General features: G+C 44.4%; 2 protein-coding genes across 4 annotated transcripts in view; one reads left to right on the top strand and one right to left on the bottom strand.

Annotated features, from left to right (window-relative positions):
• Positions 1-587: 587 nt before the first annotated feature.
• LOC144614576 (uncharacterized) lies at positions 588-12079 on the bottom strand. The gene is made up of 4 exons (XM_078438537.2): positions 11648-12079; positions 2067-2132; positions 1499-1596; positions 588-849 (listed from the first exon to the last, which is right to left on the bottom strand). The coding sequence occupies exons 1-4, from the start codon at positions 11771-11773 to the stop codon at positions 819-821; spliced, it is 321 nt and encodes a 106-aa protein (XP_078294663.1). The 5' UTR covers positions 11774-12079; the 3' UTR covers positions 588-818.
• AGK (acylglycerol kinase) overlaps positions 11050-24756 on the top strand; it is an 81127-nt gene continuing 67420 nt past the window's right edge. Inside the window, exons 1-2 of one of the 3 annotated variants that reach the window (XM_078438535.2) lie at positions 11050-11177; positions 14196-14313. In XM_078438535.2, the coding sequence (XP_078294661.2) occupies positions 14213-14313 (101 nt within the window). In that variant the 5' untranslated portion in view covers positions 11050-11177; positions 14196-14212. Of the gene's footprint in view, positions 11178-12148; positions 12776-14195; positions 14314-24756 lie in introns of those variants that run through there. The other 2 variants (XM_078438536.2, XM_081795081.1) reach the window with 2 other exon arrangements.

A 24756-nucleotide genomic window follows, 5' to 3' on the forward strand; every position in this document is an offset into this window, starting at 1 on the left:
TCTAGAACCTCAAATATATTTCCTCTGATTCCAGTTTTTAAAATTAACCCTAGGAATGTAACCATAAAAGACTTCAAAGATCTTGTTTTTTAGTTAAAATCTCAAAGCCCTACCTTTAACAACGAAGGGATGTATCCAAATGTTGCAGTATCATACATTAATTAAAAAGGATTTAAAAAATATTGTGATCTATGTGATCCTGGGACTATGCAATGACAGAGGGCAAGAGACTTTCCCTGCTACTGTACCCCAAAGACATCATATTGGCTGGCCCACTCCATTAATGCCATCATAGTGAAGGAAGGGTGCTGGGCACTGTATCCTCTACCACAAGAAGGCATATATTCTTGAGGCAACAAATATGAGATTTTGTTTCCTGCAGTGGCCCATTTCACAGATGAAGAAAAGCTATCAGATTTGAGTGGGTTCAGAGCATGAGAAGGCTCCTTTGCTCATCTGGTACATCAACTTTGTCCTTCAGCCCTTAAGACCTAGCAGATTTAATACCCCTGGAATCTAGGAGCAGATCAGGATGTTGAATGGAGCTCACAGCAAGACACCGTGAAGGATGCACAGATTGGCTTTTATTTTCTTCGCCTGCCATGCCATGCCAGAACCACTGTCTGAGGACTTTTCAGAGGCCTTAAAAATGGCCATGGTATCTTGTACAACATTGCTTCTAACCAAGGAGTCCAAGTTAGATAATGGGCTGTAGCCCATTAGAATCGCTGGTCTTATCACGTACCCAACCCCCAGAAGCAGCTGGTCTCACAGAATAGTGGAATAGTCTATTAAAATTCACTTGTGCCTCCAGCTGGTCAAGTAAGCACTTTCAATAAGGATTGTTGCCTGAAAGATAGAGAATATTCTTTGAACCAGCACAATATATGATGTTATTCTTCCTTTAACTAGAATATGTAAGCCAGGGAATCAAGTAGTAGAATTGGGAGTAGCACATCTCATGAATGCCCGGTGACCTCCTTCTAAAATGTTTACTCCCTGTCCCCATTGTATGAAAAGCTTCATATCTAAAATAGAAATTCTGGTACCAAGAGAACAATATTTTTACTGTACTTGAAGCTTAGACTACCAACTGGGTATTATATCTCATGAGGTCACTGGGCACACAGGCAAAAATCAGGGTTATGCTTTTAAGTCAGTGTATCTGACACATCCTATGCATCAGTTCATGTCTAAGGACCCGTCTCTTGTTCCAGCTATCACTGTGGCAACCAGATTTGCATGTGCTCTGACTCTGGAGGGGCGCAGCCAGATCACACCCATCTTGAGTGTGTGGCTCAGGGCGCTTGTCTTGTATCCCTGGCATCCTTCTTGATACTGCTGTGAGATCCTGCTCAGCACCCATGCCTGCACTTGAAGGCAAGAGCTGGTGAATAGATCCTTCCCCTACTTCTCCTTCCAGGGATAGTTCTGAGACTTAGTTGATGTGGGTATTCGGAGGACAGTCCCCGCGGATGAAGCAATGGTTCACACTTACAGGTGGCCAGCTTGATAACACATCCTCATTGGGGAGACCACTTTTGCTGCCTCACCTCTTTGTTCCTCCTTCTTTTGCTCCTCCCTGGGATTGCATGTCTTAAAAAATAACAATACATTATAGCTTTCAGCCTCTGCATTCATAGGTTGTAGGCTAAGATAGCTGGCAATGTGTGAAGGGTGTGGATGGCCATGCATACACATGTACACACACGGGCAAACACACACTGTCACATACAAATAGTATTGAAGGTGTAAAGGAGGGTTAAAGAGAAAAACAGCAGCAGTAAGAGAAGAGAAAGAGAAGGAGAAGGAGAAGGAGAAGGAGAAGAGTGTGTATAATTGATCCTGCAAACTCTCATTATTCCATATTGAGATGTGCTTAAATTAGGCACAGCTGGAAATGCCATGGAAAGTCTTCCAGTGATGAAATCCTGTCCCTGCTGGTTTCCATATTTCCAGGGAAATTGGGAGAAAGACAGGAACATTTGGTCTAGTATGTGACAAAGGGAGCATCTTTACTAGGGAAATAACTAGGGTCTGGAGCTCAACTAACAGAATCTACACACCTGAGGCCAGATCTTGCATTCTTTGTTGAGTTGGCTCAGTCCTACTGACTCAGCTTGTAACCAAACCTGCATAAAGTGAAGACAGAAAAGAGTCATCAGAGACCTTAAGCAAAAGATCTGGCTCTCCCAGTGAGGGACTTTTACCCAATTTGTAAGGGCAAATGAAGTTGTCGTATACAATGAAAGCAGGGAGTTATATGCATGAAACCCAGGGGATCACCGGGCACTTCTTTATTTTGCCAAGTCTAAGGGTAAATGTTCATGAGGGACGTGTTTCTGCCCAGGCAGGACCTCAAACTCAGTCCCCTGAGAATGAAGATTTGATCTCCTACCTCAAATTTTAGCCGGCTACAACCTGGTGTAAGGTGAGGAAGTATGGAATGGGTAGTGGAGGGGCAGGTTATAATCACTGTTACAGGTCAGAGACTAGTGGCAGAACAAGAACTGAAACCCCCACCTATGTTTCCTTTCCCACATATGTTTATACATTTTCAGTTAATTCCTTTGCCTTCCTCTTCCTATGGCTGCTTTTAGGGTTTTGCTTTTAGTGTTCTGCAGGTTCAGTATGGAATATCTGCCAGTATTTTTGAATACTGCTTCTTCCTATTCTCTATTCTTTCCTTCTGGAGATACCACTAAATGGTGGTGGGATCTTCTCATGCTCTCTTCCATGCCTGTTAACTCTCTTTTATATTTTGATTCTCTGGTAAATGAAATAAAAGAAGAATTAAATAAATGGAGAGATAGTTCATGTTCATGGATAGAAAGACTCAATATTCTCAAGATGTCAGTTCCTTTTATTTTATCCATAGAGTCATTATGATCCCAATCAAAGTCCCAGCAAGTCAGCTTATGGATATTGACAAAGTCCCTCTAAAGTTTATATAGAGAGGCTAATGACCCCCAAATAGACAACACAACATTGAAGGAGAAGAACAAAGTTGGAGGACAGATGCTACCCAACTTCAAGACTTACTATCAAGCTACAGTAATCAAGGCATTGTGGTATTGATGAAAAAATAGATAGACAAATGGAACAAAATAGCCCAGAAATAGAGCCACATAAATATAATGAACTGATCTTTGGAAAAGAGCAAGGGCAGTACATTGAAGCAAAGATAGTTGCTTCAACAAATGGAGCTGGAAAAACGGGACATCTACATGCAGAAAAAAAAAAAAAACAAAAAAACAAAACTGAATCTAAACATAGACCTTGTACTCTTTACAAAAGTTACTTCAAACTTTTGGATCATAGACCTAAATGTAAGGTACAAATCTATAAATCTCCTAGAAGATAGGAGAAAACCTAGATGACCTTGGGTGCAGTGATGCTTTTTCAGATACAACACTAAACATGATCCCTGAAAGAAAAAAAACTGATAGGCTGGCCTTTATTAAAATGAAAAAATTATTTTGTGCAAGAGGCAATATCAAGAGAATTAGAAGACAAGCCACAGAGGTGTCTGGGTGGCTCAGTTTGTTAAGCATCTGACTCTTGATTTCAGCTTAGGTCATGATCTCACAGTCATGAATTTGAGCCCCACATCAGGCTCTGCACTGGTAGCACAGAGCCTGCTTGGGATTCTCTCTCTCTCTCTCTCTCTCTCTCTGCACCCCTCCCCCAGTTCATGCTCTCTATCTCTCCCAAAATAAAATAAAATGAACTTCAAAAAAAATAAGGTAAACCACAAACTGGGAGAAGACATTTGTAAAAGACACATCTGGTAACGGACAACTATTCAAAATGTGCAATGAACTCTTAAGACTCAACAATAAGAAAACAACTCGATTTTTAAAATAGGCCAAAAACCTTTACAGACCCCTCACCAAAAAAAATATACAGACGGCAAACAAGCATATGAAAAGATGTTCCACATCACGTATCATCCAGGAAATGCGAAGGAAAACAACGAGATACTACCACACACCTATTCACATGTCCCAAATCTGGAACACTGGACACGACCAAATGCTGGTGACGGTGTAGAGCAACAGGAACTCTCATTCATCGCTGGTGGGAATGCAACATGGTGTGCCCACTCTGGAAGACAGTTCGGTGGTTTTGTACAAAACTAAACATATGCTTATCATATGAGCCAGCAATCATGCTTCTTGGTATTGATCCAAAGAAGTTGAAGACACGTCTACACAAAACCTCCACACATATGTTTATGGCAGACTTACTCATAATTGCCTTAACTCAGAAGCAACCAAGGTGTCCTTTGGTAGGTGAATAGATAAATAAACTGTGGTCCATCTAATGAAGTGTTATTTGGTGCTAAAAAGAAATGAGCTATCAGGCCATGAAAAGACATGAAGGAAATTTAAATGCTTATTGTGAAGTGAAAGAAGCCTATTTGAAAAGGCTACATAATGTATGACTCCAATTATATGACATTCTGGTAAAGGTAAAACTATTAATACAAAAAAAAAATCAGGGGCGCCTGGGGTGGCTCAGTCAGTTAAGCGTCCAACTTCGGCTCAGGTCATGATCTCGCGGTCCGAGAGTTTGAGCCCCATGTCAGGCTCTGTGCTGACAGCTCAGAGCCTGGAACCTGTTCCAGAATCTGTGTCTCCCTCTCTCTCTGACCCTCGCCCATTCATGCTCTGTCTCTCTCTGTCTCAAAAATAAATGTTAATGGGGCGCCTGGGTGGCGCAGTCGGTTAAGCGTCCGACTTCAGCCAGGTCACGATCTCGCGGTCCGTGAGTTCGAGCCCCGCGTCAGGCTCTGGGCTGATGGCTCGGAGCCTGGAGCCTGTTTCCGATTCTGTGTCTCCCTCTCTCTCTGCCCCTCCCCCGTTCATGCTCTGTCTCTCTCTGTCCCAAAAATAAATAAAAAAGGTTGAAAAAAAAAAAAAATAAATGTTAAAAAAAATTAAAAAAACAAAAAGTCAGTGGTTGCCAGGGTGGGGGTAGGGAAAGGTAAAGAGGCAGAACACAGAGGATTTTTAGGGCATGGAAAATTACTCTGTACGATATTATAATGATGGATATATGTCATTATACTTTCTTTAAATCCATAAGATGTACAGCACCAAGAGTTAACGGTAGGGTAAACCATGGACTTTGGCTGATTATGATGTGTCAATATAGATTCATCATTTGTAACAAATGTGCCACTCTGGTGAGAGAAGTTGATAATGTAGGAGGCTATGCAAGTGTAGGCGTAGGGACATGTATAGAAAAATCTCTGTACCTTCCTCTGAATTTTGTTATAAACCTAAAACTGCTCTAAAAAATAAAGTCTTAAAAAATTTACTCGAGGTTCATTATTGATGGAATCACCCCCTTCTTGTTCCAGAATACTTACAATTGAATTACCCTGGGAGACTGGGTTTTGCAAAACAAAATTGGAGACCTTGTTTGATGCAATCAACGAGGACCCCACCTTTGTCGTTTTTCACTCCCATATTAAACAGGCAGCTAGAAAGTGTCAGCCAGAGCTAGATGTCGCCAGGAGGAGTAGGTGGCAAAGGATGACAAGGAGACACATTAATAAGAGAAGTCCTGTTCAGAAAAAGGCAGGCCCATACAGAGCATGGGTGAGAATGGGCATTACAGAGGGTCTGATAAAATCCCATGTTACATTGTAGAAGATATTCTCTCTCCTAAGAATCTGCTGGTTTCTTAAAAGGCCTCATTTACATGTTTCCAATCTGGCAGTAGTAGATGCAGTGGATATTAAAGGTCACAATAAGGAAGAGATTTTGAGCATAAATACCACAAGAACACCATTTTATACTTTTCCTTAGGGGAAACTAAGTAGTCTAAAGAAGAATCTATATGCATAAAGTAAGTAAACCAAGAATGAATGTTAAAAGAATTCATACATAGTTTTCCACGGTAGAAGTTCTAACTCCTATCAGAATAGGGGGCACCTGTTCCCATAGGCAGATTTCATCCGAGATGCTACATAGAAGGCTGTTTGTGATGATTAGCACTATCTCAGGTTGTTTGAACCTTTGTCTTTTATTGTTAGTGGATCTGTAGACAGCAAGCGTGGCACAGGCCCAGGGGCCAGGGGGATGGCTGGAGAATGATTTTAGGAACAATAAACGTTGAAGCATATCATCGATATCAAGGGTATCTGCCATCTACTTTCACCCATATTCCTCATAAAAACTTATCATCTTTTTACAAGCATTGTCCTTACCATGTCTTCTACCCACCAATAGCCTGTGGCTTGCAGTTTATCAGTTCAGTGCTCTTGGCTTCAAGAAACAGAAAACCCTGACTCTAACCAGCTTATGCAATAAGGGGATTTATTATTTCACGCAATAGGACATCCAGTCTTTGAGCAAGCTCCAGGCACAGGACAACCATTTGGCTCCATGATGTTATCAACGACCCAGGTTCTTTCTGCCTTTCCCCTCCTGTCCCCTGTGAGTTAGCATTGGCCCAAACTGGTTCCCTTTGTGGCTGAACAGTGGTTATGGCTGTGATGCAGGCAGGCTGGGCTTGAGGACCCAGAGGGGGGTCCTGCAGGACCATCCAAGATGGTCCTTGGATTCACTCGGGAGAGAAATCAAACACCAGTTGGAGAAAGTGATAACTGAGTTTACTGAACACTGTGAGTGATAAGTGAAGAGGAGCAGGCAGAGTGTCTGGGAGACTCAGAAAGGGGAGAAGGAGCCTCATTGCCACTTGGGGTCAGGGGTTTAGATTGGAGAGGGGTCTGGGGTACGTGTTCCTTTAGGAATCCAGGGCAGGGTCTGATTAGAGGCAGATGCCAGGTGAATAACAGGTGTCACAAATTACCGAAGTGGGGGGGGGGGTGGGGGGTATCTAGGCCCGAGTCGGCCAAGCTTTGTTTGAAGCTAATGTCCTGGAACGTGTTCGGGATCTGCCTCTCTTCTTACGTGTTATCAGGTGTGGGGGGGTCTGGGCCAAAACTCAGAGAGTGATTAGCTTTCTTGTTTCTCCTTTGAAGTGGGAACATAGCTTCTTTGGTTTATTCAGAGGCAAAATATAGAACATGAGTAAATGGGGCCCAGCAGAAAAACAGCAGAGACAGAGCCTTGCTAAAATAGAGTCTGTTCCGCTTCTCTCCCTCAGCAGTTTCAGGTATCATGTACACAGATGATCCCATCGGAGGGAAAAGGCGGGACAATCTCTGCCATTTTCATCTCAGCTGTATTGGGATGCGACTCCTATACCATGCAATGTCCCCCTTTGTATTCCTACACGTATGCAGCTATCACCGCAGCCAACCATAGCACATTTCATTACTTCCCAAAGGAAATCTCATATCCATTAGCAACCATTTTCCATTTCCCCCCCCCAACCAGCCCCAAACCCAGCCCTGGGCAGCCTCTGCTCTGCTTGCCATCTCTGTGTACTTGCTAATTCTGGATGTTTCGTGTAAACGGAATCACATAATATGCAGTCTTTGTGACCGGTTTATTTCACCAAGCATGAGCATAATGGTTTTAAGGCCCGTTGCCGTCACTTTTTTAAATCTCACCCTTTAAGGAGAATGAACCTTTCCTGAGATCTCTCAGCGGACTCATCCTTAAGACTCTTTGGTCTAAATTGAGCTATGTGCTCAATTTTTAATCCAATCGCTGGTGTTGGAGGATGAATCACTGTATGTGTCTTAAACTATGCAGACCACCTCCTGACAGTATATTCTTCACCCAGATTTCTCGAATATTATCTTTAACTTATAAATTATTTACCGTTTTCACATTTACTGCCCCTTTCTCTCTGAATTCTGGTCTCCTTCTTATAGTGACCCTTACCTTTGTGATTACATCGGACCCACCTGGATGATTCAGGATAATCTTCCCAACTCAGGAGCCGTAACTTAACCAGCCGTGCAAAGGAACAATAGGTTCCAGGGGTTAAGGGCATCTTTAGGGGGTCATTATTCTCTCTACCACAGTGTTTCTCATTCAGCACTAATGCTTTTGAAGAAGGGAGAGAAGAACACGAGATTGGGCAGAGGGAGAAGAGCTGTGATGTATCCGGACAGCCTCAGCTGACCCCGTGAGGAGCTGTGGGGCTCTCAGAGGTGTTTTACTTTGGGCCAAATGACCAAGCTTTTGAATTCCCTCCTAGATCAGTCACTGCACGTGGGCCATCCGCAGAAAGGCGTGACCTTGGTTAAGAAGGCTCACTGCATTGGAGGCTGTCCCTGAAGGGGCCGACAGCTGAAGTCTGTCTGCCCAAACTACCCCCAGCAGCTGGGGCAGCAGGTGATACATCTCTATGTCCAACACTCATGATGCCTGAAAAGAGCATTTGGGAAGTTTCCATGTTTTAGCGTCATTTGTGTCCTTACGCATGTGCAAGCTACATGTTTTAAGATGTGGCTTTCCCTATAATCCCTCCTAGGGTGGAAGGTTAAGTTTTATCAAGCATGGACAATCCTTAATTTATACCTGTGTCCCTCTGGAAGCAATCTGAGGGGACAATAGTTAGCTTAACCAACGGGCCAATGGTAGCCCAAAAAAGGTACTTACTACAGGGAAAATATTAATAGTACGAGTTATATAACTTCAAAACTAAATGGGGTATTACAACAACGCATTAAAATGTCAGTAAATACGTGTCATGTAATGGGTCCCGTTAACTCCTTGAAGATGATTTTCTGACTAATTTCTGACTTAGTCCTATTTTGATGCAGATATTTCCCATTTGCAGGTGACATATCTGAGTCATAGGACCCACTGTTTCTATCTATACAAGCGTGCAATTTAAGGAGGGAACACAAAACGTCTTTCAGAGACCTGCCCTGCCCCTCCCACCCCCACCACATTCCTCTTTTGCACATGGAATTCTGAGGTTTGTATTGTGTGGAGATGTCTCATCTTTTCTAGTTTCATAATCCATATAGAAGCCTGGGAGTTGTTTCCAGATTTCTCTGCTGGGAACACAACAGAGTGACATCGACGTCCCCATTTGCCACCATGCTGGCCACAGTGAATTAAAGCCTGCCTATTAAAGGAAGAATGTAAACTCACAAATACCCCCCCATGGCCTGATGAGCACTTTTCAATTAGAGATGGTCCTGAGTGAGGCCTGCTATGCTGTGTATGTCTGTGTTTGCCCTCCCAGGGAGCGGCTGCCTCTCTTCTGGGGTGTGGCTTTCTCCCAGGTCGCAGAGACCCACCAGGCCACCCTTCTTCACCGGCACTCTGGGCATCTGCCTTGTGATGCCTGATCTTTCCAACAGGACATGGCTCCCACTCAACTAAAATCAAGTTTTCCTCTCCTAAGTTTTAAGAAAGAACTTCTTTCTTGATTTTCTGATTGGAAAATTATGGTAATTTCATCCACGCAGAACTTCTCTTATTTTTGGGAACTACTGTTTTGCTGAAGCCTTAAAGCTTAGTCTGCCCATTGGACAATCCAGCATCTAGACCCAGACTTTTCTAGCCTGCAGGGATGCAGTTCAGCAACTCATTTTCTTTTCTTTCTTTCTCTCTTTTTTTTTAAAGTTTATTTATTTATTTATTTACAGAGAGAGAGAAAGAGAGAGAGGGGCGAGGGGCAGAGAGAGAGGGAGAGAATCTCAAGCTTAATGCGGAGCCTCAACCCAGGAACCGCAAGATCATGATCTGAGCTGAAATAAAGAGTTGGAGGCCCAACTGACTGAGCCACCCAGGCACCCCAGGAACTCATTTTCAAATGCAAATATTCTAAATAGTTGGGACAGGAGAAGTGAAAATAACTGTCTCCCATGCCTTCAATATCACAACATTTTATAGCTAGAAGGTATGTTTTAGGATGATCTTCTCCCTCCCCTAATATACAGACAGAACCTCAGGAGAAAGGGCTAGCAAGTTCACGTTATCCAGTGCGGCCCAGCGAGGATTCGAACCTGGCAGAAAACGCTTTACTGCCCCATAACCTCACTGGATGTTCTCATTTTTCCTAAAATATACATCCAGGGGAAGATAGGAAGGATGCATGTCTGCATGTACCAAATGGGGAATTTAGAATGCAAGCTCTATGAATGCAGGCACCATGCGGGTTGCTGTACATGAGTGCATCCCCAGTCTACATGCAGCAAAGTTGGTTGAGGGAATGATGGAAAGAAGAAGGTAAGAAAGAAATCTGGATTGACTAGTTTGGTTCTAACACCAACGTTGGGGGTGGGGGTGGGGGTGAGGAAGGGAGAGGTACTGGTGGGAAGAGGACAGAATTAAAACTGCCATCTGGTGGTCAGCATTGGCCCTGGCTTCTTTGTAGCTCTCTTGCTGTCTGGAATTTACTCAATACGTGGTGGCGGAGAGATGTTTAAAACGTAAACCACATCACATCGCCCCTCTGGCTGAACTCCTCATGGGTAGGTGCTGTCTATGCATATCTAGCCAACAGAACCTAGTAAAGCACCTGGAATGAATGAGACAACCAATCCACCAATGGATCAGGAACTATTTGCCCCATTTTGCAATGAGTAAGCCAAAACCCAAAGGGAAAAAGTGAGTAAGGGTCACACAGGGTAGCGACAGCTCTGGCACCAGGACCCAGGCCAGGTGACGTCCCATACGGCGGTATAACGTCCAAACTCCTTACCACCACCGCCTGTGGGGCCCACCTCCCCAGCTTACTCCTTTGCCTCCTCGCCTGCCCTGACCGCCACCTGCCAAACTGTCTCAGGCCTTAGAGCTTTTGCACCGGCTGTTCCCTCCCCCAGGCGCTCCTTTCCTCCAGATCCTTGGGGACCTGCTCCCTCTCCTTCACATCGGTTGCCCCTTACTCGGAAGGGCTGAGACTGCCTCCTCCTCACTCTCTTGATTCCACGCATTTCGGGTTCTTTTTTTTTTTTTTTTTTTTTTCTTTTTCGTACTTCTGATCTCAATTTACCCTGTTCGTTTATTTTCCGATTTAGTACCAGGTCCCCAAACAGCGTTTGCCTTGGTAGGCTTCCCATAAAATACTGTGGAGCGACAAACGGAGGGGTGAAGGGAGGAACGGACGAAAACACGAGCGAAGCAGGAACGAAGGCGGCCCCCAGGCTGCGGCCCCCGCACGCCGCACGGTCCCGGCGCGTCGGGAAGGCGCAGCGGAACCCGAGGGCGGAGGCGCGGTTTCCCTTAAAAGCGCGGGGGAAGCTTGAAGGAGCACACAGGAAGGCAGGGCGCGGAGCGGGAGCGGCCCGGGTGAGCGGCGCGGGGCCCGGGAGGGGAGCGGAGCCCGGGGCGCTGGGACGGGGCCGGGCCGGGGGTTCCGGGGCGCGGGGGCGCAGCCGCGGGAGCCCGTCTGGGCCGGGGGTCCGGGCGGCGGGTGCGGGCGGGGGGATGGCGGGGTCCCGGTTGTCACGCTGGGAGTCAGCTGGCCTGGGTTCTGGTACTGGAGCTGTCGCTAGCCTGTGTGACCCTTACTCCCTTTTTCCCTTTGGGCTTCGGCTTACTCTCTTGCAAGATGGGGCGAGTAGTTGCTGATCGATGGATGGGTTCATTCATTCCAGATGCTTTACTAGGTTCTGTTTGCTAGAGATGCATAGACAGCACCTACCCACGAGGGGTTCACAGCCTAGTGAGAAAATCCCCACCTGACAGTGAGGAGGGTTGAATACAATTAGAATTGGGGAGTTCTTAAACAAACAAAACACGACCACCAACCAACCAACCTGCCAATCTGCTTTTTCAGAGGAGAGATGTTGATTTGAACGTATAACATTGAGACTTTCACAGAGATTGAGGAGTAAGAATTCTTTTGGGTACCTAGAAGGAATATGCATTGTTAGCCAATACATTGCACATTGCCATGACAACTTACATACTTACAGAGAAATTTACAAAGTGCATTCACAGTTCTTTGGGGTGTGATCTTTTGAGCCAAAGGAGCCGGTGGCGGCGTATTCTGATTTTACTGACAAGGGGAGAGAGGTAGAGGTTAAATGACTTACCCAGGCTCTCGCTGTCTGGAAGTAATTAAGCGACTCTAGAATCGAGGCCTCAGGACCCTTGCACCAGTGCTTTTTCCACTGGGGCCTTGCGTGTTTACACGTTTTTATAATGTACGAATCACTGTTTTGTGACAAAAAGGGAGTTCCACTGGATCTTTAAACAGACTTTTATTGACTCTTAAATTGTCCTCTAATACTGCCAATGCCTTGGGGGATTTTTTAAAAATTATTTTTTTTAATGTTTTATTCCTTTTTAAGAGACAGGGAGAGACAGAGTGTGAGCGGTGGAGGCGCAGAGAGAGAGAGGGAGACACAGATTCCGAAGCAGGCTCCGGGCTCTGAGCTGTCAGCACAGAGCCCGACGCGGGGCTTGAACCCACAGACCACAAGATCATGACCTGAGCCGGAGCCAGACGCTTCATGGACTGAGACACCCACGTGCCCCGGCCTTGGGTGATTTTTTATCTGCAGTCAAACTTGACCTCCTTCACACTGAAGAGTCCCAAATCTGTATCTTCTACCCAACTTCTCCTAACTCCAAACTGCTAAATCCAGACATCCACTGATCATTTGGATATCCACTTGGATGTTCTGCAGGCATCTCAAACTCACTGTCTCCTCAACTGCACACATCACATTTCTCCACGAACCTATGTTCCAGATCTAATGATGGAAATCCTTATTCAGTCGGTCGCCCAAGCACAAACCTGGCTTGGTTTCTGCTCTCCCTTCTTACAAGTGGGCAAGTGAGGTTTCTAGGCCAGGAGCGGGCGTGGTGGGGGGGGGGGGTGGTGGTCAGTGGATAGAAAATTAGGTTTGATGAAGAGTGGACAGTCACAGAGGAATATGGTAAGTTGAGTTCCAGGAAATTGAAGTTAACAGGAAACTTAGCAAGGCATGTTTGTTAGGATTCTTCTTGGCATCCTTTTTTCTTTGCAGGTGATGCTCCTTCTGGGTTTAGGGAGGGTACCTCATATATGAGGATTTTATGACCTATTTCAGGGAAGACGAGTCAGGTGGTGAGGCTAAAGTGACCTTCCTGCTTTTGACAGTTTCTCAGACTCCTTTAGCTTAAAATATTCACCATGCTAAGTTGCTATATTTTGGGGGTGGTGCGTCCTGAACCCTGTCACATTCAGCAGTTAGCTAGCTATCGATTGTTATGTGCCCGATCTTATTTTAGGCCCTGGGGGTACAGCAGGGACCAGAACCAAGTCCTTGCTCTTGTGGAGTTTATGTTCCTTTGGGGTAGGCTACTAAAGAAATCAGCAAATAAAGATCATCCAGTGATAAGTGCTGTGAAGAAAACAAACAGAATAAGGATCTATACGGTTACTTGGTTTTTTAGTAAAGTTGTATTAATTTCCCTTGCTCACAGGAGTGCACGAGAGGGTCGATTCTCATTTTGTCATTTGTGAATACGATCATTCAAAAGTTTGTTACTTTGAGAGGTGAACAGTGATAGTTCCTTGTAGTTTGCATGTCTTTGATTACTAAGGAAGTTGAAAACTGCACACAGCCATTTGTATTAGTGCTTCATGGAATTTTCTGTGTGCGTGTGTGTGTGTGTGTGTGTGTTCTCTGCTCTGTTTATTTTCCTGTTGAGTGGCTAGTGTTTTCCTCTATTTTGAATAAGCTCTTTATATTACTTATCTATTATTGAGTCGTTTGTGTGTAAAAAATTTTAATGTTTATTTTTGAGAGAGAGTGCAGGGAAGGGGCAGAGAGGAAGGGGACAGAGAATCTGAAAGGGGCTCTGTGCTGCCAGCAGTGAGCCAGACACGGGGCTTGAACTCACAAACCAAGAGATCATGACCTGAGCCAAAGTCAGTCGCTCAACCAACTGAGCCACCTAGGTACCCCTTTTATTAGTTTTTATTTTCTTTTAATTTTTAAAACTGTTTATTTAGACAGACACTCTTAAACAGTGGTATAGTGACTGTAGGAAGAAAGAAAAAGCAGGAGGCCTGGAATTGCCTTCTTCTCTGCCCTTCCCCCCCCTTGCTTCTAATACAGTGAGGCATAAGGGAGCAGAGAGGGGAAGAAGTGAGTTCAGGTAGAAGGAAAGAAAGAAAGAAGAGGCAGGTGGGCAGTGAGAAGATTTGGTGAGACCGGAAGGGAGCAGGTGGGAAGAGACCAGAGGAACGGTAACAAGGAACAGGAGTGAGGGAAGGAAATGGGCAGGATGGGCAGATGGAAGGCGTCATGGGGGCTCTACACAATTACCTTGGGTACTGACCTTTTTCTTTTTCTGCTTCTATTAAGCTAGCAAATCCCTAGGAGAAGATGACCGTGTTCTTTAAAACACTTAGAAATCATTGGAAGAAAACTACAGCTGGGATCTGTCTGCTGACATGGGGAAGCCATTGGCTGTATGGAAAACACTGGTAAATATCGGACAGCCCCCACCCACCCCACCTTCAACCTCCAACAGTATAAAAGGGCCCAAGGTCAAAATCTTGCTCAGCTGTGCTCCTCTCTAGAACACATTGTGGTGTAAAAGAAAAATAAATGTTAAAACCACAAAGACCAAGGCTTCTTGTTGTAATCAGTTCTGGAAAATTGTAACTATAACAGTGCCATCAACACTGGATAACAGCGGATATAGATTGTGAGATCAGAAGCTGAACAAATTGAGGCCCAGCCTAGGGAGAGAGGAGTCACTTCCCAAGTTCTTACTAGACAGGGATTGAACTCCTCTGTCTCCTCGGGATTTCATTCCTTCTGTTTCTTACTACAACCTCTTGATCTGTTATCACTGCTGTTGTAGGACCCTGAGTGAATCTGCTTCCTCCAACCCCTGGGTTGGAGTTAGCCCGGGTTAATTTAAATGAGACAAAGACTTTCAAACCTTTTGACTGAATAAGGAGTTCAACAGTCATGGGTTTTATTAGCCTCTAGGCATGAAGGGAGAAGAAAGTGCCAGAGCTCCCTCTGATTTAGCATGATAATAAGATTTCAGTAACATTTTTATATGAAAATTATCCAAACAATTAAGAGAGCCAATCAAGTTACAGTATTTTGGGGATTAAGCTTTTGTAATCCACATTGGAAGTCTCCACATTTGAAAGGAGATTCATACTGATATTTTTGTAAACCATCTCAGTTCACCACTGTCAGGGATAATCTGGGGATGCTACATGGTGTCTAGTTTTTCACAGCTGTAGATTGAATGGGACATATCCCCTTTCCCCCCAAGTATTCTCAAGGCTCAGCACTTGAATTCCATTAGCTAGCATGTAAAGAACAGACCTGAGAAGCTTATTTTAAATGTTTTTTGATGTTTATTTACTTTTGAGAGAGACAGAGACAGAATGTGAGTGGGTTGGGGCAGAGAGACGGGGAGGCACAGAATCTGAAGCAGGCTGCAGGCTCCGAGCTGTCAACACAGCCCAACGCGGGGCTCGAAATCACGAGCTGTGAGATCGTGACCTGAGCCGAAGTCGGTCGCTCAACTGACTGACCCACCCAGGTGCCCCGTGTATACTACCAATTTTAAGTTTCTCAGATCTGGGGGCACCTGGGTGGCTCAGTCGGTTCAGCGTCCGACTTCGGCTCAGGTCATGATCTTGTGGTTTGTGGGTTCGGGCCCCACGTCGGGCTCTGTGCTGACAGCTTAGAGCCTGGAGCCTGCTTAGGATTCTGTGTCTCCCTCTCTCTGACCCTCCCCCATTCACTCTCTGTCTTTCTCTGTCTCAAAAATAAATAAACATTAAAAAAAAAAATTGGTAGTATGTTAAAAAAAAAAAAAGTGGAGGAAATGTTATCACAAATGGAATGTGAAAACTATAATGTGTGCTTTTTCTCCCTTTTCTAACTACCCTTGAGTCCTTATACTGTCTGCCTGGATGGGAACTAGGATTCCCTTTGCAGGAGCACCTGCTCCAGGCGACAGGGAAGTCCATTCGGGACACCTGCCCATCCCACACCCTAAGGATCACTGCTGTTTCTGCTACCAGGTGAAGATTTGAGGAAATAACCATGTTCAAGATGTCTTGTAGGCACCCTCATAATTTTTTGCCAGTGTTATCTTGAGACTTTAAAAGAGGCCCGCTCCTTCTGAATTAGATCAGAAACAGCTTGATCTTGTAGTAGGAGCCTGCCTTTGGCTTCTTTTGGCTCTGCCTCCATCCTTGACATTCAAGGGTGCGTTCAAAATGCAAACCCCTATTGTCCTGTTGCTCTTCCTTTCTTCTGACTTTTCTCCTCCATTCATTCATGCCATGTGGCCTTTCTGTTTTTAAATTGTAGTAGAAAACACCTAAAATTTGTCACCTTAGCCCTTTTTAAGTGTACCAGCAGTAGAGTTAAGTACGTTCCCATTGTTGTGCAAGTGAGCTCTAGAGTTTTTTCATCTTACAAAACTGAAACTCTGTACCCATCAAACACAACTCTCCATTTCCTCTCCCCGCCCAGCCCCTGGCAACCACCAGTCTGCTTTCTGTTTCTGTCAGTTTGACTACTTTAGGGACCTTGCATGAGTGTTGTCATATAGTATTTGTGTTCTGTGACTGGTTTATTTCACTTAGCGTAACGTTCTTAAGGTTCATCAATGTCGTAGCAGATGGCAGGATTTCATTCTTTTAAAAGGCTGAATAATATTCCATCATACGCATGTACCTAACACATTTTCTCTATCCAGTCGTTGTTGATGGACATTTGGGTTGCTTCTCCCTCTCGGCTATTGTGAATAATGCTACTACAATGAACTTGAGTGAGCAGATAGTCCTTCCAGATCCTGTTTTCAATGCTTTTGGGTGTACACCCAGAAGTGGGATTGCTAGATCATAGGGTAGTTCCAGTTTTAAGTTTTTGAGGAAGCACTATTCTGTTTTCCATACTGGTTGTACCATTTCACAGACACGAGGTTTCCCATCTTGCCACATCCTCACCAACGCTTGTTATTTGTGTTTTGTTTTGCTTTGCTTTTGATAGTGGCCATCGTAATGGGTATGATATGGGTATCTTGTGGTTTTGATTTGCATTTCCCTAATAATTAGTGATGTTGAGCATCCTCTCATATACCGTTTGGCCATTTGTTTATCTTTAGAGAAATGTCTGTTCAAATTCTTGGCCCGTTTTTAAAAATCAGGTTCCTGGGGTGCCTAGGTGGCTACGTCGGTTGAGGGTCCGACTTCGGCTCAGGTCATGATCTCACAGTTTGTGAGTTCGAGCCCTGCGTTGGGCTCTGTGCTGACAGCTCAGAGTCTGGAGCCTGCTTCGGATTCTGTGTCTCCCTCTCTCTCTGCTCCTCCCCTGTTCACACACACACACACACACACACACACACACACACTCTCTCTCTCTCTCAAAAATAAAGATTAAAAAAAAAATTAAAAAAAAATCAGGTTCCTTGGGGTTTTTTTGTTGTTGGTGAGTTGTAGGAATTCTTTAATCCCTTAGGAGATAGATGATTTGCAAATGTTTCCTTTCATTTCATAGGCTGCCTTTTCCCTCTTTTGATGGTGTCCTTTGATGCCCAGAAGTTTTAAAGTTTGGTGTAATCCCATTTGTCTATTTCTATTTTTGTTGCCTCTCTTATTGGTGTCCTATCTAAGAATTCACTGCCAAATTCAGTGTTAGGAAGCTTTCCTCCCTGTGTTTTCCTCTAGGAGTTTTATAACTTTAGGTCATATAGTTAGGTCTTTAATCCATTTTGAGTCCTTTCCCCATTGTGTGGTCTTGGCATCCTTGTCTAACATCCATCGATCATATATGCCAGCCCGTTTTTTAAAATTTTTACTTCTGGGTGCTCTGTTTTGTTCTGCTGGTCTGTATATTCATGCCCATACCATTGGCCTTAGTAGCTTTGTAATATGTTTTGAAATTAGGAAGTGTGAGGCCTCCGACTTTGTTCAAGATTCTTTTGGATATTCAAGGTCCCTTGTGTTACATATGAATTTAGGATTTTTTTTTTTCTATTTCTGCAAAACATGCCACTGAAATTTTGATAGGGATTGCATTGAATCTGCAGCTTATTTGGGTGGTACGCACATTTTTATGATATTAAGTCTTCCAGTGCATGAACACGGATGTCTTTCCACTTACTTGTATCTTTCTTTCAGCAGTGTTTTGTAGTTTTTAGTGTACAAGTCTTTCACCTGCTTGGGTTATATTTATTCCTAAATATACTTTTTTTTTTTTTTTTTTATGCTATTGTAAATGGGATTATTTTCTTAATTTCCTTTTTGGGTTGTTCATTGTTAGTATATAAAAACTGGATTTTTATGTGCTGATTTTGTATTCTGCAATGTTGCTAAATTTGTATTTTCTAACAGTTTTTTTTGTTGTGTGGAATCTTTAGGGATTTCTATGTAAAAGATCATGTCCTCTGCAAGCAGATAATTTTTCATCCTTTCCAATTTGGATGCCTTTTATTTCTTTTTCTTGCCTCATTACTCTGTCTAGGACTTCCAATACCACACCGAATACAAGTGGCAAATCCTTGCCTTGTTCCTGATCTTTGAGAAAAAGCTTTCAGTTTCTCACTGTTGAGTATGGTGTCAGCTGTGGGCTTTACACATGGGTTCTTTGGTTATGTTCAGATTATTTCTTGTTATTGTCTTTTTCCTTTTATCTATATATCCTTATCCTTAAAAAATTTTTTTCTAATGTTTGTTTCTTTTTGAGAGAGAGAGAGCACCTGTGCGCATGAGTGGGGGAGGGACAGGGAGTGGGAGACACAGAATCTGAAACAGGCTCCAGGCTCTGAGCTGTCAGCACAGAGCCTGATGTGAGGCTCGATCTCTGAACAGCAAGGTAATGACCTGAGCCAAAGTCGGGCACTTAACTGACTGAGCCACCCAGGCACCCCTATATATCCTCAGCCTTTTCATATAGCAATCTTCACTTTCGTCCTTTATATTAATCTGCTTTTTTCCTGAGAAAATCTTCTCTGCGGCTCTCTTGAGTAGGAGCTGCCTTGCCCCTTCAAATGGGTTGTAAGGTGGGGTTGACATCTCTTAGCTCCTCAGTACCTGTTTCAAACAGTTCGTCTTCCATCTTCTTATACAAGTCTCTTTTACTTTGAGGCTCAGAATATCGGGCTATATCCTACAACTGTAAACCTTCTGGCTTTCTGGGATCTCACTTATGTTAGTTGTAGGCTTCAGTGCCTGGTTGACCAGTGTCCTTTTCCTGCCGAGTCTTGTTACCTTCTGGTGTACCCCGAGTATACATGCACGTGACCCGTGTACCAGCCTGGCCTTCCTTTCCTGACTTCGTCTACTTCCAGGACTTTCACTGCTGCTCCGCCTTCTTCTGGGTCCCCCCGACCCTCCGTGGCTGAGACCTTCTCACTGCTTGCCCCTGTTCTTCTTCTGAAATCTGGAACTTCAGTATCGCAGTCTCTCAGTCTTCTATTATTCCACGTTTCCCAACCTTACTCGTATTTTTTAACATTACCAAGACTTCTTGTCCCTGAGAGCCTCCAGTTTCTTCCAAATCCATCACTCTTTGCTGCTTTCTTCACTTTTTCCCTCGATTTCTTGATGCGCCTGTCACACACTTCTCAGCTGCACTTTTCACGAGTCCTCCTGGCTTTTTCTTTTTTTCTTTGAGAGAGAGCGAGAGCATGTGCATGCAGGGGCTGGGCAGAAGGAGAGGGAGAATCTCAAGCAGACTCCATGCTCAGCACAGAGCCTGACGAGGCTCTATCCCATCACCCTGGGATCGTGAGCTGACATCTGACAGCCCCAGCTGCCCCTCTCTGAGAGGATGTTTCACCTAGGACGGTGCTCAGAGCTGGTCCTGTCTCCAGCCTGCTCCTGCCTGGCTCAGGGGTGCTTGTGTCTGGGGAATGCCCTCTTCTTTTCCCTGTCCCTTGCTCGTGGCTTGGCTGGCACTCCACCCACGGCCTTGTTGCTATGTACCCACCTGGGAGCCCCTACGGACACCCTGAGGGCCCTCTCTTGACTCCATTCAGCCAGAGGCAGGCAGCCCTCCCTCCCTTATTCACAGCGTGGAGCCCGACTCAGGACTCAATCCCATGACCCTGGGATCGTGACCGGAGCTGAAATCGAGAGGTGGACGCCCAACCGACGGAGTCACCCAGGTGCCCTCCCTGGCCTTTTCTCTCCCTCGTTCCTCCTCCTTTTCACAGTTAAGCTGTTTGAGTAGATTTTGTCTTCTTCCCTACCTCCTACTCATTCTATATCCCATGCAGTCTTTGTTAGAATTATTCTCACCAGTTTTACTTCTCATTCTTTTTGACAGCTCAGCTTTAGACACAGTTACTGTCCTTGAAATAATTTTTTCATTGCTTTCTGTTTTTGCTCGTCTGCGTCTGGCTATTCCACCTCCTCCTCGTTGACTCCTCCTCTCCACTCATACATTAGGGAAGCGGTTCCTTCGGGCCCTGCCACATTATGTCCTCTCTCTACGTAATCTCATCTACTCAATCTCATCTACTCAATGCCTGCAGTTTCCAGCTGTTTGTAGACCAGTCCCAGGTTTGTTGCCCTAAAGACCTCTTCGCGGCTCCAGACCTGTATGTGCACTCACCTGCTTCCTTAACGCGTCTGCTTGCATGCTTCACAGATAGATGCCTCAAGCTCGGCTGGCTGAAGAGCAAAAGCTCGCTGGCCACACCTGCCCTTCTCAGTGATTGGTACCACTCACCATCTATCTAACCTCCCAAACTAGAGATGTGAACCTCATCCCCCATCTGTCCTTCATTCTCCTTTCCTACATTCAGGCTGTACATTCTAAGCGATTTTGCCTTTTCTAAATCTCGGAACGTATTTGATTTCTTTTGCCAGCTCTGCTGTCACCACCACAGTACCATCATCTCTTGCCTGGATTCCGTTTAGTTTTTGAGAGAAAGAGAGAGAGAGAGAGAGAGAGAGACAGACAGACAGGGTGTAAGCAGGGGAGGAACAGAGAGAGGGAGACACAGAAGCTGAAGCAGGCTCCAGGCTATGAGCTGTCAGCACAGAGCCTGATGTGGGGCTTGAACTCACGAGCCAAGCTGTGAGATCATGACCTGAGCCGAAGTGAGACGCTCAACTGACTGAGCCACCCAGATGCCCCTCTTGCCTGGATTTTTATTAAATACATCCTAACTGTTCTTGCCTCTACTCCTGCCTGGTTTGTATCTAATTTGCACTCCACTGCCAGAGTGATGTTTAAAGAAGTGCGGGTTGCTATTGCTTTTGGATTCGACTCGACCTGACTTGGTGTTGTGTGTGCACATCTCCAGCCCTGCCACATCTACACCTTAGTCTATAGAACTCTCAGGTCACTTTGGAAGAAGTTCACTTTCCTTGAAGTTCTGTCTCAGGGCTCCTGGGAGGGCCTTCACACATCTTGTTCCCCCCTGGAGCACTCTCCCCTCCCTCCTTCCCCAGCCAGCTACCTTTCCTCCAAGTCTTGAACATTATTTCTTCCCTGCCCCACTGCACACACACTTATGTTCTTCCTTTCTGTCTCCTTGGGTGAGGTCTCTATCATCCTGTCCAAGGCCAGTCCCTCCAACGCTGATCTAAATTCTGTTCTTTCTCATGGGTTATCCTCTCCCTCACTTCATCTTTAAATCTCATCCTTCCTGCTTTTTCCTCCTACTTGTTGAACCCCTGTGGCTTAAACATATTGTTCCTCAACTGTGTACTTCCATTTATTTACTGCTCTGTCTTCTTTCATTTATGCCATTCTTTTTTTAAGTTTATTTTTTTATGTTAGAGAGAGAAAACGTGTGAGCACTTGGGGGAGGGGCAGAATGAGAGGGAGAGAGAGAATCCCAAGCTGGCTTCACACTGTCAGCACTGAGCCTGACACAGGGCTCGATACCATGAACTATGAGACCATGACCTGAGCCAAAACCAAGCGTCAGATGCTTAACCAACTGAGCCACCTAGGTGCCCCCCATTGATGCCATCCTGGAAGCATATCCCACATCTTCAGTCTCTACCTTCACTTTAGAGTAAGCCTAGTAAAATTGATTTCTATTTCATCTTTTGATTGAACCTGCTCTTGACAAGGTCATTAATAGCCCCATAGTTGTCAAGTTCAATGGATACTTTTCAGTCCGTATCGACCACATTTGTTTCTCTTTGTCTCTCTTTTAGTTACCTGTAGGGTGTCTTTCTCTGCTCATCCCTTAAATGCTGGACTCTCCTGGGTTCCTCTTTTTATTCCACACACTGGTTAGATGGTCATAACCACACTACTGTTTGTAAGTATGGTGTATCAATTTTGGAGTCCTATTTTTCTAGTCTTTACCTTGATTCTCTTGACGTTGTCTGCACATAAGTGGTCCTGGAGTTCTACCCTGGGATCAGCCATCAGAACATCCTTTCCAAAAGAGAACTCTGATCATGGTCCTCCTCAGCAGACAGCCTGTAAATGGCTCTCCAGTGCTTAGAGTGCAGAGACCCACTTCTTTAATCCGGCACAGAAGGCCCTCGGTGACCCTGCCCTTGTCTTCCTCTCCAGTCTTTTCCTGGTCCCTTCTCATCCCACCTCCATGGCCCCTCAGCTCGACCTGTGTTCCAGCGGTCCCTAAAAGAAGGCCTGTTTTCTGCTACCCTTCTCTTTGTGTGTGTTCTTTTCCCTCTCCCCACAAACACTGGACTTTTATTCACCTGGTCATTAACTCAAAAATGTCACAGAGGTGGCATTCTCAGATTAAGAGGAAAGAAAAACAACAGTTGCTCAATTACTCATTATTCAAAACAATGTGTTGAGGAATTATTTTTAACCCCGTGCCAGGCTAGTCACTTCTGTGTGTGTGGTCTCATCGAATCCTCAGAATTGTCTTGTGAGAGGGGTAAGAAGATTTCCATACCCGAAATTAGGAAGTTGAGGCTCAGGTAGATTAGTAGCTTGTGGGATTTGGACCCAGGTAAATCCTACCCGAAATCCCATGTCCTTTCTTTGCTGATGACGACTTTGGAGAGCAATGCTCACTTCTGTGTATAAGTACCACTGGATTTATAAATGACACTACCTTTTCACTGCCTTTCGTGTAACTTTATCAGAACTCTTCCGTAATGTTCCTGTTGTAGTTTTAACTGCTCCAATGGAATAAAACCCTTAGAACACCTTTGTTAGCATGCACTATACATCCGTGGTGAAAAACGGACACACTGCCAGGGACCAAGACACCTATTTCAAAACCTCCAGAGTGTCATTGGTTCCTCTGTGCTCCGTAGCTGTCTTTGTTGATACCTTTGTCTGACTCCCCTTTTGCTCCCTGTTCTTGCCCTTCCCTCTGCCTTTCCCTTTTTAGCTTCCTTAGTAAGTAGATGAGTTGATTTTCCTAAATTCTCTGAACATGTTCAAACATACCACAAAATTGAAAGCATTTTACAATAAACACCTGCCTATTACTTGGAGTCTAGATTTTACTGTATTTGCCTTATCACGTATCTCTCCATTTGTCCATCCCTCTCTGTCTCACTTTTTGATGCATTTCAAAATAATTTGTAGAGGTCTGTACTACCACCTAAATACCTGAAGATGCTTATCAGTAATTCGGTTATAGGCAAATTAGTATTTGCTTATGGTGGTTTTTTAGTTATAGAATTTGTGTAAAATGGAATGTACAGATCTTTTTTTAAAATTTTCTTTAATGTTTGTTTATTTTTGAGAGAGACAGAGCATGAGCAGGGGAGGGGCAGAGAGAGACACAGAATCTGAAGTAGACTCCAGGCTCTGAGCTGTCAGCACAGAGCCGGATGAGGGACTTGAACCCACGAACCTTCGGATCATGACCTGAGCTGAAGTCAGACACTTAACCAACTGAGCCACCCAGGTGCCCCTGGAATGTGCAGATCTTAGGTGTACGTGCACTGAGTTTTTGTCAGGTGCATATACGTGTATCACCGAGATTCCTAGCACAATACAAAATGTTGCCATCACTCTGTGTGTTTTCCTCATGTCCCTTCATGGTCAATCTCTGTCCCCTGCCCCCAGAGGTAACTGTCCTGCTGATTTTTTTTTTTCCCCCCACCATAGATTGATTCTTTTCTCCCCCACCATAGATTGATTTTTTCCCCCCTGTTCCAAACTTTATGTACATGGAATAAGACGTATTCTTTTTTTGAAAGGCTTCTTCCTCTCAGCACAGTGGCTTTGAGATTCATCTGTGCTATTGCATTTATCTGTAGTTCACTCCTTTATATTGCTCAATAGTAAGAAGGTAAGCATATTATAATGGTTAATATTTTATACTTAGAGAATTGTAAATTCCTTGATTTTGATTTCTGAGACTGGTGAACATAATATTTTGCATTACTCATTTTAGAAAATACAAATTGTGGTCCACCTGCGTGGATTAGTCGTTTAGGTGTCTGACTCTTAATTTGGGCTCAGGTCACGGTCTCAAAATCCATGGGATTTAGCCCCGTGTTGGGCTGTGGGCCGACACACTAGAACCTTGGGAATCTCTCTCTCCCTCTGTCTGCCCCTCCCCTGCTTGCGCATGTATGCATGTTCTCTCTCTGTCTCTGTCTCTCAAAAATAAACATTAAAAAAACCCCAGACAAATTGTTTTATTATACGTATTTGACTTTTTTCTTCCCTTTGAAAGAAAAACAATTTCCTGATGAAGGATTCATGTGCCAGTAATAACAGTTGACTGTATTTTAATGTTGATTTTGCGATTTTAATAATGGTCATGGTTTTTCTAAGGAAAAGTTTTTTCTGCAACAGATTTGGAAGAAGTTGCATATGTTCCTCTTGATCTGTTCCATTTTTGGTTGCTGCCCTTAATTTGCCTTTTGACCCCGGTATCATTTTTTTGCAGGCTCTTTTCCATTGTTAATGTGCTTGTAAGTTTTCTTCCTCGGGAGTGCCTTCCCCTTTTAGTCTCCCTTCCTCTCAGCTTCAAG

The sequence above is a fragment of the Panthera onca genome, chromosome A2 (genome assembly GCF_046562875.1).
Source record: "Panthera onca isolate mPanOnc1 chromosome A2, mPanOnc1 haplotype 2, whole genome shotgun sequence".
Classification (NCBI taxonomy): Eukaryota; Metazoa; Chordata; class Mammalia; order Carnivora; family Felidae; genus Panthera; species Panthera onca.